The sequence below is a fragment of the Pseudophryne corroboree genome, chromosome 7 (genome assembly GCF_028390025.1).
Source record: "Pseudophryne corroboree isolate aPseCor3 chromosome 7, aPseCor3.hap2, whole genome shotgun sequence".
Taxonomy (NCBI): domain Eukaryota; kingdom Metazoa; phylum Chordata; class Amphibia; order Anura; family Myobatrachidae; genus Pseudophryne; species Pseudophryne corroboree.
The window spans coordinates 175,195,010-175,210,728 of NC_086450.1; the positions used below are offsets into that span (position 1 = coordinate 175,195,010).

General features: G+C 48.1%; 1 protein-coding gene across 1 annotated transcript in view; it reads right to left on the bottom strand.

Moving 5' to 3' along the window:
* Positions 1-15,719, bottom strand: part of MGAT5 (alpha-1,6-mannosylglycoprotein 6-beta-N-acetylglucosaminyltransferase) — a 298,273-nt gene that overhangs the window by 158,473 nt on the left and 124,081 nt on the right. The window contains exon 3 of the mRNA XM_063933791.1: positions 1,758-1,925. Coding sequence (XP_063789861.1) covers positions 1,758-1,925 — 168 coding nt within the window. The remainder of the gene's footprint in view (positions 1-1,757; positions 1,926-15,719) is intronic.

The window sequence follows — 15,719 nt, forward strand, 5'->3', positions numbered from 1 at the left end:
GGTCAACTCCCGACTGCAGAAAAAGCAGGAAAACGTCCCAGATGAAATTCTACCGTAGAATATTGTCTGCTCTCACACCAAGAGACACTTCTTCCAGATACAATGGTAATGTTTAGACGTTACCCCCTATCTCGCTTGGATCATAGTCGGAATAACCTTGTCAGGAATCCCTCTCCTGGCTAGAATTAACCGTTCAACTTCCATGCCGTTAAACATAGCAGTGGTAAGTCTTGATAAACGAACGGGTCCTGCTGCGGAAGGTCCTCGCGAAGAGGCAGAGGCTACGGATCTTTTGTCAGCAACTCGAGAAGATCCGCGTACCAGGCCCTTCGTGGCCAGTCCGGAGCAATGAGGATCGCTTAAACCTTTTCCCTTTTTATTCTTTTTAGAATTCTTGGTATCAGGGGAGTGGGAGGAAATACGTACACCAGCTGGTAGACCCACAGAGTTGTCAGGGAGTGTACCGCTACTGCCTGTGGGTCCCTCGTCCTGGAAACATACTGCCTGAGCTTCTTGTTGAGTTGAGAGGCCATTATGTCGATTTGTGGATATCCCCACCGACGTGTTAACCAATGGAACACCTCCGGGTGGAGGCCCCATTCCCCCGGGTGCAGGTCGTGTTTGCTGAGGAAGTCTGCTTCCCAGTTATCTACTCCCTGAATGAAGATCGCCGACAACGCCACGGCGTGTTTTTCTGCCCAGAGGAGAATTCTTGACACCTCTGACATTGCGGCTCTGCTTTTCGTTCCGTCCTGTCAGTTTATGTACGATTCCACCATCTAATTGTCAGACTGGACTTGAATTGCCTGATTCTGAAGAAGAGATGAGGCCTGCAGAAGGGCGTTGTAGATAGCCCTGAGTTCCAGGATGTTTATTGGAAGGACGACTTCCTGACTTGACCATCTTCCGTGAAACTGCACCTCCTGGGTGACTGCTCCCCAACCACTGAGGCTTGCATCTGTGGTTAGCAGAATCCAATTCTGAATCCCGAACCTCTGACCCTCGACTAGGTGAGACGTCTGTAGCCACCACAGGATGGAGATCCTGGCTTTTGGTGACAGACGAATCCTCTGGTGCATGTGAAGATGCGATCCGGACAATTTGTCCAACAGATCCAGCTGGAAGGGCCTCGCATGAAACCTTACGTACTTAATTGCTTTGTAAGAAGCCATCACTTTCCCCAGAAGGCGTATGCAGAGATGCACTGAGATCCGGGTTGGCTTCAAGACGGGCCGAACCATCGACTGGATTACCATTGCCTCCCCCCCACCTCCCACCCCTTCCCCACGTCCCACAAAGCAGGCATCCAGTCCTGCCTGAAAATATATTTTTTTTTTAAAACAAATGCAGAAAAGTCTTCAGGAGCTTCCAGAGACGTGACCGGCTCCTCCGAGCACATTTTCTAAACGGAGTCTGGTAGGAGGGGCATAGAGGGAGGAGCCAGCACACATTCAAACTTCTATAGTGCCCATGGCTCATAGTGGACCTGCCTATACCCCATGGTACTAAATGGATTTCAAGTATCCCCTAGGATGTAAGAGAAAATAAAATAATTATTATAGGCTCTTGATTGAGAGTATAGCCAACATGGCAGCCAAGGTACCAAAAAAAAAAAAAAAAAGGAAGCATTAAGGAACTGTTTTAATTAGCCCTGAGCCCCGCAATAACCCAGCGCAGATTGAAACAATTACAGTGTCATCATGAAGAGTAATTTCTTTCATCACACAGGAGGTCATTGATAAAACTCTGGTACTTACCTGCAATATTTAATTTATCACCTGCCCCTATGCTGGGGATCACGGTCGTGGTACCATTTGTGGAGTTTGATCCAGTGCCATTTATTACCAGGGTGTCTACTTTTGACTCCAATTTCCCAATACGCTGCAATATATTATCCAGAAGAACCGCCAGCGTCTTCTTTAAATCTAAAATAGAAAAAGATTATATAAAATCTAACTTGGTTTTTAATTGTGGATGATGTGTAATAAAGCAAATTACAGTTGGCATAGCTCAATGAGCAAAGAACACAATTTCAGTAGTGTTAATCAATATTCAGACAAGAATTAAAATGGGTGAAACAAGTCCAAGGCTACATGTAGACTTAAGTTTCACGTTAAAACATTTTGTTAAATAATTGTGCATAAACACAGTATGTATGTTAATTACAGCACGTGGGAGTTTTAAAAGTACTGTATAAAAATGCAATAGAAAACAATGTAATGAAAATATCATTAGAAGTCTGCCATTTTAATAATCACTCTTTAATAAACCATTATCACTGCAAACTACTAAATCTCAGATTAAACAGTCAAACTCAATTAAAATTTCAAATTTCTGCATTAATTAAGAGAAGAAAAAAAATTAAACATTTACACCCAGCTTCAAGCTTCAAGAAAATGGAAAATCATACATCACAAACAGATCTGGCTTTCGCAAATAAAGATCCCACTGGAGAAAGAAGTAAAACAAAAACAAAACCACACTTAAAGTCGAGTCTGTGCATGCCTGTAATTAAATCATTAACAACCCAGTATTATCGTGCTTTAGATAATACTCTACTAGTCCACAGGGGATGTGTTCGTTAATCTCTGAAATATTTTACTCCAAAATAACCTCGTAAAAGCAGGATTGTAAATACAGACAAAACAGCACAAAAAGATCAAATGTATGTTATTTTATCAGTGAGTGATGTAAATTGCCAACGTGCAACTAATACCCCTTTTACACAAAAACTGAATTTACCGGGTGAAGCAGTTCTACAAGGTAATTTCATGAAAAACACGGGTTCTTTTTCTGTGTGAAAGGCTCAACCCGGATTTAAATTCCCGGGACTTCGACCCTGGAACTTACCCGTGTTGATCTGCAAATTACCAGGGCGAAATTGTTGATCCGGTAATTTGCTTGTCTGTGTGAAAAGGGGGGTCAGGCAGATACCGGCATAAAATTGCCAGGACTTTCAGACTTTTCTATCTGAAAGTGGTATTACAAGGTCTATCCTTAAAAGGTGGTGCACTATGAATGCTCCACCAGGTTCAGTATGGTATGCCGGCGGTCGGGCTCCCGGCGACCAGCATACCGGTGCCGGGAGCCCGACCGCCGGCTTACCGACAGTGTGGTGAGCGCAAATGAGCCCCTTGCGGGCTCGCTGCGCTCGCCACGCTACGGGCACGGTGGCGCGCCACGCTATTTTATTCTCCCTCCAGGGGGGTCGTGGACCCCCACGAGGGAGAATAAGTGTCGGTATGCCGGCTGTCGGGATTCCGGCGCCGGTATACTGTGCGCCGGGATCCCGTCAGTCGGCATACTGAAGACCACCCGCTCCACCAACAGTTCTTTGATCACCAAAAGCAGTATTCCCACAGCAGTGCTACAGATTTATAAGCAAACAATAGAAAAATCTCATAATATTTAGAGTACCTATATTAGTTTAATAATACCCCTTTTACAACGAGATTTTGACCCGGTTATTGCAGAGTCTACCCAAGACATAGCTTGGTGTAAAAGGGTCCTTGAAAATTAACCCAGGTCGAGTGACCAGGGAATCAGACTCTGGCAGCTACCAGGGTTGGACCCAGGTAACGCTGCAGTGTAAACAGCTCGACCCAGGTTATCCAACCCGGGTTATGTTTAAAAGTTGCTGATTGGTTGTGTATGCAGAGGTCGGCCTTATGGGAGGGTCTGTGAGCGACACGCAGGGAAGACCCAGGTTCAGTGTTATAATACCCCTTTCACATTTCCAATGCCGGATCCCACCCTGTAATTGGAAACGGGTCCTTCCCGGGTGGGATCCGGCATTGGAGACTATCTGCTGGCTTCCTGACCCGGCAAATTGCCGGGTCGGTTGCCATAGCGGCGTCTCTCAGGCGACCCGGGAATCCGTGTATGCTGCCACTGACCCAGTATTAAACACAGGAATAACACAGCTTTATTCCCGTGTTGAATTACCGCGTCAGGCGACCCAGGAATTCGGACATGGCCCCTTTCACACCGCACACTGACCTGTGTCGACACGGCAATATGCCGAGTCAATTCCGGGTTATTTGTGCGATGTGAAAGGGGTATAAATGGGGCTGACCCGGGAATAACCCGGGTCCAATGTGCAGTGTTAACAGTGTCTGACCCTGGTTGGAACTGTGGCCCTCATTCCGAATCGTTCGCTCTGTATTTTTCATCGCATCGCAATGAAAATCCGCTTAGTACGCATGCGCAATATTCGCACTGCGACTGCGCCAAGTAATTTAACAATGAAGATAGTATTTTTACTCACGGCTTTTTCATCGCTCCGGCGATCGTAATGTGATTGACAGGAAATGGGTGTTACTGGGCGGAAACACGGCGTTTTATGGGCGTGTGGCTGAAAACGCTACCGTTTCCGGAAAAAACGCAGGAGTGGCCGGAGAAACGGGGGAGTGGTTGGGCGAACGCTGGGTGTGTTTGTGACGTCAAACCAGGAACGACAAGCACTGAACTGATCGCACAGGCAGAGTAAGTGTGGAGCTACTCTAAAACTGCTAAGTAGTTTGTGATCGCAATATTGCGAATACATCGGTCGCAATTTTAAGATGCTAAGATACACTCCCAGTAGGCGGCGGCTTAGCGTGTGTAACTCTGCTAAATTCGCCTTGCGACTGATCAACTCGGAATGAGGGCCTGTGTCCGATAACCTGGGTCAAAACTGGGATTTGGGTGTTAAAGTGGTAGAAGCTTGCTGTTACCCCAGAGTAAAGGCCCATATAGACGGGCAGATGCGGGAGAGATGTGTGCTGAGCGAACCGCTCAGCACACATCTCTCCCGCTGCTCAGCACAGTGCGATCTATGCTGAGCGTGCGGTTGGAGACGGGGGGCCGCTCATTTCACCCAACGGGTGAAGTGAGCAACCCGCTAGATTGGCCTGCATGCAGGCCAATCTAGCAGCAGCGATAGCGATACGCGGGGCTGCGCATCGCTATCGCTGAGGGGGCTACACACGGAGCGATAATGCTCAAATTCTAAGCAATCTAGTCAGACTGCTTAGAATATCGCTCCGTGAGTACCCCCCTTAACAGTCTTTATATTCCTATAAACAGATACTTCCATTATTGGTAACCAGTTACCAGCCCGCCAAATGACTGATCATTATAAACAGTAATGTCAGCGCCGGTGGCTGTACTTGCCCAAATGGAGCAATAATTGAATTGCTACATTGGGTGCCATCTAGTGGCCGCCAGTGCGCAAAACACTTGAATTCCCCCCCTAGAGGTAAGGACCTGAGTTAGCCTTTTATTATATAGGTTGTGGTGGCACAAGTAGAGTCCCTTTACCGACCCAATTTACAATATTGCCGTCTCCCTTGATCTTTACTATTTTGCCGTGTTACAACATGGAACCATGACAGACAAAAATAAGATTTTACTTACCGGTAAATCTATTTCTCGTAGTCTGTAGTGGATGCTGGGGACTCTGTAAGGACCATGGGGAATAGGCGGGCTCCGCAGGAGACATGGGCACTTTAAGAAAGAATTTAGATTCTGTTGTGCTCTGGCTCCTCCCTCTATGTCCCTCCTCCAGACCTCAGTTAGAGAAACTGTGCCCGGAAGAGCTGACAGTACAAGGAAAGGATTTTGGAAATCCAGGGCAAGACTCATACCAGCCACACCAATCACACCGTATAACTTGTGATAAACTTACCCAGTCAACAGTATGATCAACAACAGAGCATCAGTTCAACCCTGATGCAACAATAACATAGCCCTTATTGCGGCAATAACTATATACAAGTATTGCAGAAAAAAGTCCGCACTTGGGACGGGCGCCCAGCATCCACTACGGACTACGAGAAATAGATTTACCGGTAAGTTAAATCTTATTTTCTCTAACGTCCTAGTGGATGCTGGGGACTCCGTAAGGACCATGGGGATTATACCAAAGCTCCCAAACGGGCGAGAGAGTGCGGATGACTCTGCAGCACCAATTGAGCAAACAATAAGTCCTCCTCAGCCAGGGTATCAAACTTGTAGAACTTTGCAAAAGTGTTTGAACCTGACCAAGTAGCAGCTCGGCATAGTTGTAATTCCGAGACCCCTCGGGCAGCCGCCCAAGAAGAGCCCACCTTCCTAGTGGAATGGGCTTTAACTGATTTTGGCAGCGGCAATCCAGCCGCAGAATGAGCCTGCTGAATCGTGTTATAGATCCAGCGAGCAATAGTTTGCTTTGAAGCAGGAGCACCCAGCTTGTTGGATGCATACAGGATAAACAGTGACTCCGTTTTCCTGACTCTAGCCGTTCTGGCTACATAAACCTTCAAAGCCCTGACCACCTCGGAATCCTCCAAGTCACGAGTAGCCACAGGCACCACAAAAGGTTGGTTCATATGAAAAGATGACACCACTTTTGACAGAACTTGTGGACGGGTCCACAATTCTGCTCTATCCATATGGAAAACCAGATAGGGGCTTTTATATGTGACAAAGCTGCTAATTCTGACACACGCCTAGCCGAAGCCAAGGCTAATATCACGACCACTTTCCACGTGAGATATTTTAATTCCACCGCTTTAAGTGGTTCAAACCAGTGTGATTTCAGGAAACTTAACATCACGTTAAGATCCCAAGGTGCCACTGGAGGCACAAAAGGAGGCTGAATATGCAGCACTCCCCTTTACCAACGTCTGAACTTCTGGTAGAGTAGCCAACTCTTTTTGAAAGAAAATGGATAGGGACGAAATCTGGACCTTAATGGAACCCAATTTTAGGCCCAAATTCACTCCTGACTGTAGGAAGTGAAGGAAACGGCCCAGCTGGAATTCCTTTGTAGGAGCATTCCTGGCCTCACACCAAGAAACATATTTTCGCCATATACGGTGATAATGTTTAGCTGTCATGTCCTTCCTAGCCTTTATCCGCGTAGGAATGACCTCGTCCGGAATGCCCTTTTCTGCTAGGATCCGGCATTCAACCGCCATGCCGTCAAACGCAGCCGCGGTAAGTCTTGGAACAGACAGGGCCCCTGTTGCAACAGGTCCTGTCTTAGAGGAAGAGGCCACGGGTCCTCTGTGAGCATTTCTTGCAGATCTGGATACCAGGTCGTCCTTCGTGGCCAATCTGGAACAATGAGGATTGTTCTCACTCCTCTTTTTCTTATTATCCTCCGCACCTTGGGTATGAGAGGAAGAGGAGGAAATACATAGACCGACTGGAACACCCACGGTGTCACCAGTGCATCCACAGCTATCGCCTGAGGGTCTCATGACCTGGCGCAATACCTCTGTAGCTTTTTGTTGAGGCGGGATGCCATCATGTCCACCTGTGGCAGTTCCCACCGACTTGCAATCTGCGTGAAGACTTCTTGATGAAGTCCCCACTCTCCCGGGTGGAGTTCGTGCCTGCTGAGGAAGTCTGCTTCCCAGTTGTCCACTCCCGGGATGAACACTGCTGACAGTGCGCTTACGTGATTCTCCGCCCAGCGAAGAATTCTGGTGGCTTCTGACTGAATCAGAACCGGTTGGTTGCGAAGCAGGGTCTCCGCTTGACGTAGGGCGTTGTATACGGCCCTTAGTTCCAGGATGTTGATGTGAAGGCAAGTCTCCCGACTTGCCCACAGACCTTGGAACTTTTTTCCCTGTGTGACTGCTCCCCACCCTCGGAGGCTTGCATCCGTGGTCACCAGGATCCAGTCCTGAATGCCGAATCTGCGGCCCTCAAGAAGGTGAGCACTCTGCAGCCACCACAGGAGAGACACCCTGGCCCTGGGGGATAGGGTGATTAACCGATGCATCTGAAGATGTGATCCGGACCACTTGTCCAGTAAGTCCCATTTAAAGGTCATCGCATGGAACCTGCCGAAGGGAACGGCCTCGTATGATGCCACTATCCTTCCCAGGACTCGAGTGCAGTGATGCACTGACACCTGTTTTGGTTTTAACAGGTTCCTGACCAGTGTCATGGGCTCCTGAGCGCTCTCTATCGGGAGATAAACCCTTTTCTGGTCTGTGTCTAGAAACATGTCTAGGAAAGGCAGATGAGCCGTAGGAACCAACTGCGACTTTGGAATATTTAGAATCCAGCAGTGTTGCCGTTACACTTCCAGAGAAAGTGATACGCTGTTCAGCAACTGCTCTCTTGATCTCGCATTTATGAGGAGATCGTCCCAGTACGGGATAATTGTGACACCTTGCTTCTGCAGGAGCACCATCATTTCCGCCATTACCTTGGTGAATATTCTCAAGGCTGTGGAGAGACCAAACGGCAACGTCTGAAATTGGCAATCCTGTACCGCAAATCTGAGGTACGCCTGATGAGGTGGATAAATGGGGACATGAAGGTATGCCTCCTTTATGTCCAGAGACACCATAAAATCTCCCCCTTTCAGGCTTGCGATGACCGCTCTTAGCGATTCCATCTTGAACTTGAACCCTTTCAGGTATATGTTCAGGGATTTTAAATTCAATATGGGTCTGACCGAACCGTCCGGTTTCGGGACTACAACATGGTCGAATAATAACCCCCTCCTTGTTGAAGGAGGGGACCTTGACCACCACTTGTTGAAGATACAATTTGTGAATTGCAGTTAACACTATTTCCCTCTCGTAGGGGAAAGCCGGCAGGGCCGTCGGTGAGGGGGCATCTCCTCAAAGTCCAGCTAGTATCCCTGAGACACAATATCTATTGCCCAGGGATCCAACAGGGAGTGAACCCACTTGTGGCTGAAATTACGAAGACGTGCCCCCACCGGGCCTAGCTCCGCCTGTGGAGCCTCAGCGACATGCAGTGGATTTTGAAGAGGCCGGGGAGGACTTCTGTTCCTGGGAACTAGCTGTGTTGTGCAGCTTCTTTCCTCTGCCCCTGCCTCTGGCAAGAAAGGACGTACCTCGGACTTTCTTGTTTCTTTGTTATCGAAAGGCTGCATTTGATAATGTCGTGCTTTCCTAGGCTGTGCAGGAATATAAGGCAAAAGATCAGAATTACCAGCCATAGCTGTGGAGACCAGGTCCGAGATCCCTTCTCCACAAAATCCTCAGCCTTCCATATGCCTCTTAAGTTGGCATCACCTGTCCATTGCATATCTACAGGACACGTCAAGCAGAAATCGACATAGCGTTGACTCTAGAACCCAGTAGACTAATGCCTCTTTGGGTATATATATATATATATATATATATATATATATATATATATATCTATCTTTCTTAAGACAGCATCTTTAAAATAAGATTTTACTTACCGGTAAATCTATTTCTCGTAGTCCGTAGTGGATGCTGGGGACTCCGTAAGGACCATGGGAAATAGACGGGCTCCGCAGGAGACAGGGCATTTTAAGAAAGAATTTGGATACTGGTGTGCTCTGGCTCCTCCCTCTATGTCCCTCCTCCAGACCTCAGTTAGAGAAACTGTGCCCGGAAGAGCTGACAGTACAAGGAAAGGATTTTGGAATCCAGGGCAAGATTCATACCAGTCACACCAATCACACCGTATAACTTGTGATAAACTTACCCAGTTAACAGTATGAACAACAACGGAGCATCAGATCAACCCTGATGCAACCACAACATAACCCTTATTTAAGCAATAACTATATACAAGTATTGCAGAAGAAGTCCGCACTTGAGACGGGCGCCCAGCATCCACTACGGACTACGAGAAATAGATTTACCGGTAAATAAAATCTTATTTTCTCTAACGTCCTAGTGGATGCTGGGGACTCCGTAAGGACCATGGGGATTATACCAAAGCTCCCAAATGGGCGGGAGAGTGCGGATGACTCTGCAGCACCGAATGAGCAAACACAAGGTCCTCCTCAGCCAGGGTATCAAACTTGTAAAACTTTGCAAAGGTGTTTGAACCTGACCAAGTAGCTGCTCGGCAAAGCTGTAATGCCGAGACCCCTCAGGCAGCCGCCCAAGAACAGCCCACCTTCCTTGTGGAGTGGGCTTTTACTGATTTTAGAAGCGGCAATCCAGCCGCAGAATGAGCCTGCTGAATCGTGTTACAGATCCAGCGAGCAATAGTTTGCTTTGAAGCAGGAGCACCCAGCTTGTTGGATGCATACAGGATAAACAGCGACTCCGTTTTCCTGACTCTAGCCGTTCTGGCTACATAAATCTTTAAAGCCCTGACCACATCCAGCAACTCGGAATCCTCCAAGTCACGAGTAGCCACAGGCACCACAATAGGTTGGTTCATATGAAAAGATGACACCACTTTTGGCAGAAATTGTGGACGGGTACGCAATTCTGCCCTGTCCATATGGAAAATCAGATAGGGGCTTTTATGTGACAAAGACGCTAATTCTGACACACGCCTAGCTGAAGCCAAGGCTAATAGCATGACCACCTTCGACGTGAGAAATTTTAACTCCACGGTTTTGAGTGGCTCAAACCAGTGTGACTTCAGGAAACTCAACACCACGTTAAGATCCCAAGGTGTCACTGAAGGCACAAAAGGGGGCTGAATATGCAGCAATCCCTTTACAACGTCTGAACTTCAGGAAGAGAAGCCAGTTCTTTTTGAAAGAAAATGGATAGGACCGAAATCTGGACCTTAATGGAACCCAATTTCAGGCCCAAAGTCACTCCCGACTGTAGGAAGTGAAGGAAACGGCCCAGCTGGAATTCCTCCGTAGGGGCATTCCTGGCCTCACACCAAGCAACATATTTTCGCCATATACGGTGATAATGTTGAGCCGTCACATCCTTCCTAGCCTCTATCAGCGTAGGAATGACTTCATCCGGAATGCCTTTTTCTGCTAGGATCCGGCGTTCAACTGCCATGCCGTCAATTGCAGCCGCGGTAAGTCTTGGAACAGACAGGGCCCCTGTTGCAACAAGTCCTGTCTTAGAGGCAGAGGCCACGGGTCCTCTGTGAGCATTTCTTGCAGATCTGGATACCAAGTCCTTCTTGGAGTATTGTTCTCACTCATCTTTTTCTTATGATTCTCAGCACCTTGGGTATGAGAGGAAGAGGAGGAAATACCTAGACCGACTGGAACACCCACGGTGTCACCAGTGCGTCCACAGCTATCGCCTGAGGGTCTCTTGACCTGGCGCAATATCTCTGCAGCTTTTTGTTGAGGCGGGATGCCATCATGTCCACCTGTGGCAGTTCCCACCGACTTGCAATCTGCGTGAAGACTTCTTGATGAAGTCCCCACTCTCCCGGGTGGAGGTCGTGCCTGCTAAGGAAGTCTGCTTCCCAGCTGTCCACTCCCGGAATGAACACTGCTGACAGTGCGCTTACGTGATTCTCCGCCCAGCGAAGAATTCTGGTGGCTTCTACCATCGCCACCCTGCTCCTTGTGCCGCCTTGGCGGTTTACATGAGCCACTGCGGTGATATTGTCTGACTGAATCAGAACCGGTTGGTCGCGAAGCAGGGTCTCCGCTTGACTTAGGGCGTTGTATATGGCCCTTAGTTCCAGGATATTGATGTGAAGGCAAGTCTCCTGTCTTGACCACAGCCCTTGGAAATTTCTTCCCTGTGTGACTGCCCCCCACCCTCGGAGGCTTGCATCCGTGGTCACCAGGACCCAGTCCTGAATGCCGAATCTGCGACCTTCGAGAAGGTGAGCACTCTGCAGCCACCACAGGAGAGACACCCTGGCCCTGGGGGATAGGGTGATTAACCGATGCATCTGAAGATGTGATCCGGACCACTTGTCCAGTAAGTCCCATTGGAAGGTCCTCGCATGGAACCTGCCGAAGGGAATGGCCTCGTATGATGCCACCCTCCTTCCCAGGACTCGAGTGCAGTGATGCACTGACACCTGTTTTGGTTTTAATAGATTCCTGACCAGTGTCACGAGCTCCTGAGCTCTCTCTATTGGGAGATAAACCCTTTTCTGGTCTGTGTCTAGGATCATGCCTAGGAGAGGCAGATGAGCTGTAGGAACCAACTGCGACTTTGGAATATATAGAATCCAGCCGTGTTGCCGTTACACTTCCAGAGAAAGTGATACGCTGTTCAGCAACTGCTCTCTTGATCTCGCTTTTATGAGGAGATCGTCCAAGTACGTGATAATAGTGACACCTTGCTTCCGCAGGAGCACCATCATTTCCGCCATTACCTTGGTGAATATTCTCAAGGCCGTGGAGAGACCAAACGGCAACGTCTGAAATTGGTAATGACATCCCGTACCGCAGTTCTGAGGTACGCCTGATGAGGTGGATAAATGGGGACATGAAGGTATGCATCCTTTATGTCCCGAGACACCATAAAATCTCCCCCTTTCAGGCTTGCAATGACCGCTCTTAGCGATTTTATCTTGAACTTGAACCTTTTCAGGTATATGTTCAGGGATTTTAAATTCAATATGGGTCTGACCGAACCGTCTGGTTTCGGGACTACAACATGGTCGAATAATAACCCTCTCCTTGTTGAAGGAGGGGAACCTTGACCACCACCTGTTGAAGATACAATTTGTGAATTGCAGTTAACACTGTTTCCCTCTCGTGGGGGGAAGCCGGCAGGGCCGTCGGTGAGGGGGCATCTTCTCAAAGTCCAGCTTGTATCCCTGAGACACAATATCTATTGCCCAGGGATCTAACAGGGAGTGAACCCACTTGTGGCTGAACTTACGAAGGCGTGCCCCCACCGGGCCTAGCTCCGCCTGTGGAGCCCCAGCGACATGCGGTGGATTTTTGTAGAGGCCGGGGAGGACTTCTGTTCCTGGGAACTAGCTGCGTTGTGCAGCTTCTTTCCTCTGCCCCTGCCTCTGGCAAGAAAGGACGCACCTCGGACTTTCTTGTTTCTTTATTCGAAAGGCTGCATTTGATAATGTCGTGCTTTCCTAGGCTGTGCAGAAATATAAGGCAAAATATCAGAATTACCAGCTATAGCTGTGGAGACCAGGTCCGAGAACCCTTCTCCACACAATCCTCAGCCTTCCATATGCCTCTTAAGTCGGCATCATCTGTCCATTGCATATTCTACAGGACACGTCAAGCAGAAATCGACCTAGCTTTGACTCTAGGACCCAGTATACTCATGTCTCTTTGGGCATGTTTTATATATTACATATCTCTTAAGACAGCATCTTTAATATATATATATCTATATATCTATATATCTATATACATACTAGGGTATCAATCTCTGCTGATAAAAGGTACCTGTCCACGCTGCCACAGCGCTATAAACCCATGCCGACACAATCGCCGATCTGAGTAGTGTACCAGAATGTGCACGCTATCTGCAGGATCCCTGAGAATAGCTGTTACGTCAGGGCTACCCTTTTGGGCAAATGTGACACCCTAGGGGAAGATTCCCATCATATCCTGGCCCTAGTGGGGAAAGGATACTGCCTGAGAATTCTTTGTGGGAAACTGCAGTCTCTTGTCTGGAGATTCCCGCTCTTTTTCATCATGAGAGCAGGGAAATTTACCTCAGCTTTCTTCCCCTTAAACATGTGTACCCTTGTGTCAGGGACAGATGAGTCATCAGTGATATGCAAATCATCTTTTATTACAATAATCATATATTGAATACTTTTCTGCCATTTTGGCTGTAACTTTGCATTATCGTAGTCGACACTGGAGTCAACCTCCGTGTCGACATCAGTGTTTATTATTTTGGATAGTGAGCATTGAGAGACACTGAAGGTCTCTGCGACAGAGGGACAGACATGGGTAGATTTCCTGTCTGTTCTCTAATCTTTTGTGCAATAAATTCACCTTAGCACTTAATTACACATATCCAACAGGTGTCGGCGTTGTCGACGGAGACACCCTCACACACACATATTTGCTCTATCTCCTCCTTAGGGGAGCCTTTTACCTCAGACATGTCGACACAAGCGTACCGACACACCACACACTCAGGGAATGCTCATCTGAAGACAATTCCCCAATAAGGCCCTTTGGAGAGACAGAGAGAGAGTATGCCAGCACACACCCCAGCGCTATTTAACCTAGGAATAACACAGTAACTTAATGTTAACCCAGTAGCTGCTGTTTATATTGATTTTTGCGCATAATTATGTGCCCCCCCCCCCTCTCTTTCTACCCTCTTCTACCGTGTAACTGCAGGTGAGAGACTGGGGAGCTTCCTCTCAGCGGTGCTGTGGAGAAAAAACATGGCGCTGGTGAGTGCTGAGGAAGAAGCCCCGCCCCCTCAGCGGCGGGCTTCTGTCCCGCGTTTCTGTGTAAAATAATGGCGGGGGCTCATGCATATATACAGTGCCCAACTGTATATATGCTGCTTTTTGCCAAGAGGTTCTCAATTGCTGCCCAGGACGCCCCTCCCCCCTGCACCCTACAGTGACCGGAGTGTGTGGGTTTAATGTGGGAGCAATGGCGCACAGCTGCAGTGCTGTGCGCTACCTCATATGAAGACTGGAGTCTTCTGCCGCCGCTTTTGACGTCTTCTTGCTACTCACGCCGGCTTCTGGCTTCTGGCTCTGCGAGGGGGACGGCGGCGCGGCTCCGGGATCGGACGACCAAGGGTGCGTTCCTGTGTTCGATCCCTCTGGAGCTAATTGTGTCCAGTAGCCTAAGAAGCATGACCTATCCGCAGTTAGTAGGGCTGCTTCTCTCCCCTCAGTCCCACGTAGCAGAGAGTCTGTTGCCAGCAGATCTCTCTGAAAATAAAAAATCCTAACAAAATACTTTCTATTTAGCAAGCTCAGGAGAGCTCACTAAGGTGCACCCAGCTCGTCCGGGCACAGATTCAAACTGAGGTCTGGAGGAGGGACATAGAGGGAGGAGCCAGAGCACACCAGTATCCAAATTCTTTCTTAAAGTGCCCTGTCTCCTGCGGAGCCCGTCTATTCCCCATGGTCCTTACGGAGTCCCCAGCATCCACTAGGACGTTAGAGAAACTGTATTTTTTTGTAGTAGAACTACCAGCGGGCCCGTTTCCCCCCTGCATGCTTGTACTTATGGCTCTCCAAGTACCAGCTTGCAGGGGAGGCTTGCTGGAACATGTGGTTCTGCTTCAAAAAACAATATTTTTTTGTCACAAAAGGCTATCAGCCCCCCATCCGCCGCCCTTGGATGGGCGGGGACAGCCTCTGGCTTCACCCCTGGCCCTTGGGTGGCTGGAGGGGGGGGGACACCTTGATTTAAGGGGTCCCCACTCCTCCAGGGTACCCCAGCCAGGGGTGACTAGTTGGTGATTTAATGCCAGGGCCGCAGGGACCTATATAAAAGTGTCCCCCGGCTGTGGCATTATCTCTCTGACTAGTGGAGCCCGGTGCTGGTGTTACAAATACGGGGGACCCCTACGTCTTTTGTCCCCCGTATTTTTTGCACCAGGACCAGGTGCAGAGCCCGGTGCTGGTTGTTAAATTATTGGGGAACCCCTGTCAATTTCCCCCCCGTATTTTTACAACCAGGACCGGCTCAAAGAGCCAGAGGCTGGTTATGCTTAGGAGGGGGGACCCCACGCAATTTTTTTCAGGAATTTTTACACTTTCAACACCCCTTCCAACTGAAAAACATGCACTAATCTCTCCATATTATTGTAGTCAGTAAAAAAAATATATATTCTTTTAAAAAAAATCGATTAAATAATACTTGTGGCTCATAAATAGACAAACCAAGTAGATAATCCATTCAAATATAAATAGATATGCTATTAGCAATCAAAAAAGCACCAAAAAATACATGTTATTAAAAAAATGTATTAGATCGCGACAGAAAAATGAGGCGGAATGAAATTGACGAAATGACTGTCGAAAAGCACTGTTGTCGAATCGACATTCTTCAATTGAATATACTTTTGTTGAAAAGCCGCATTTTTAACATTGCA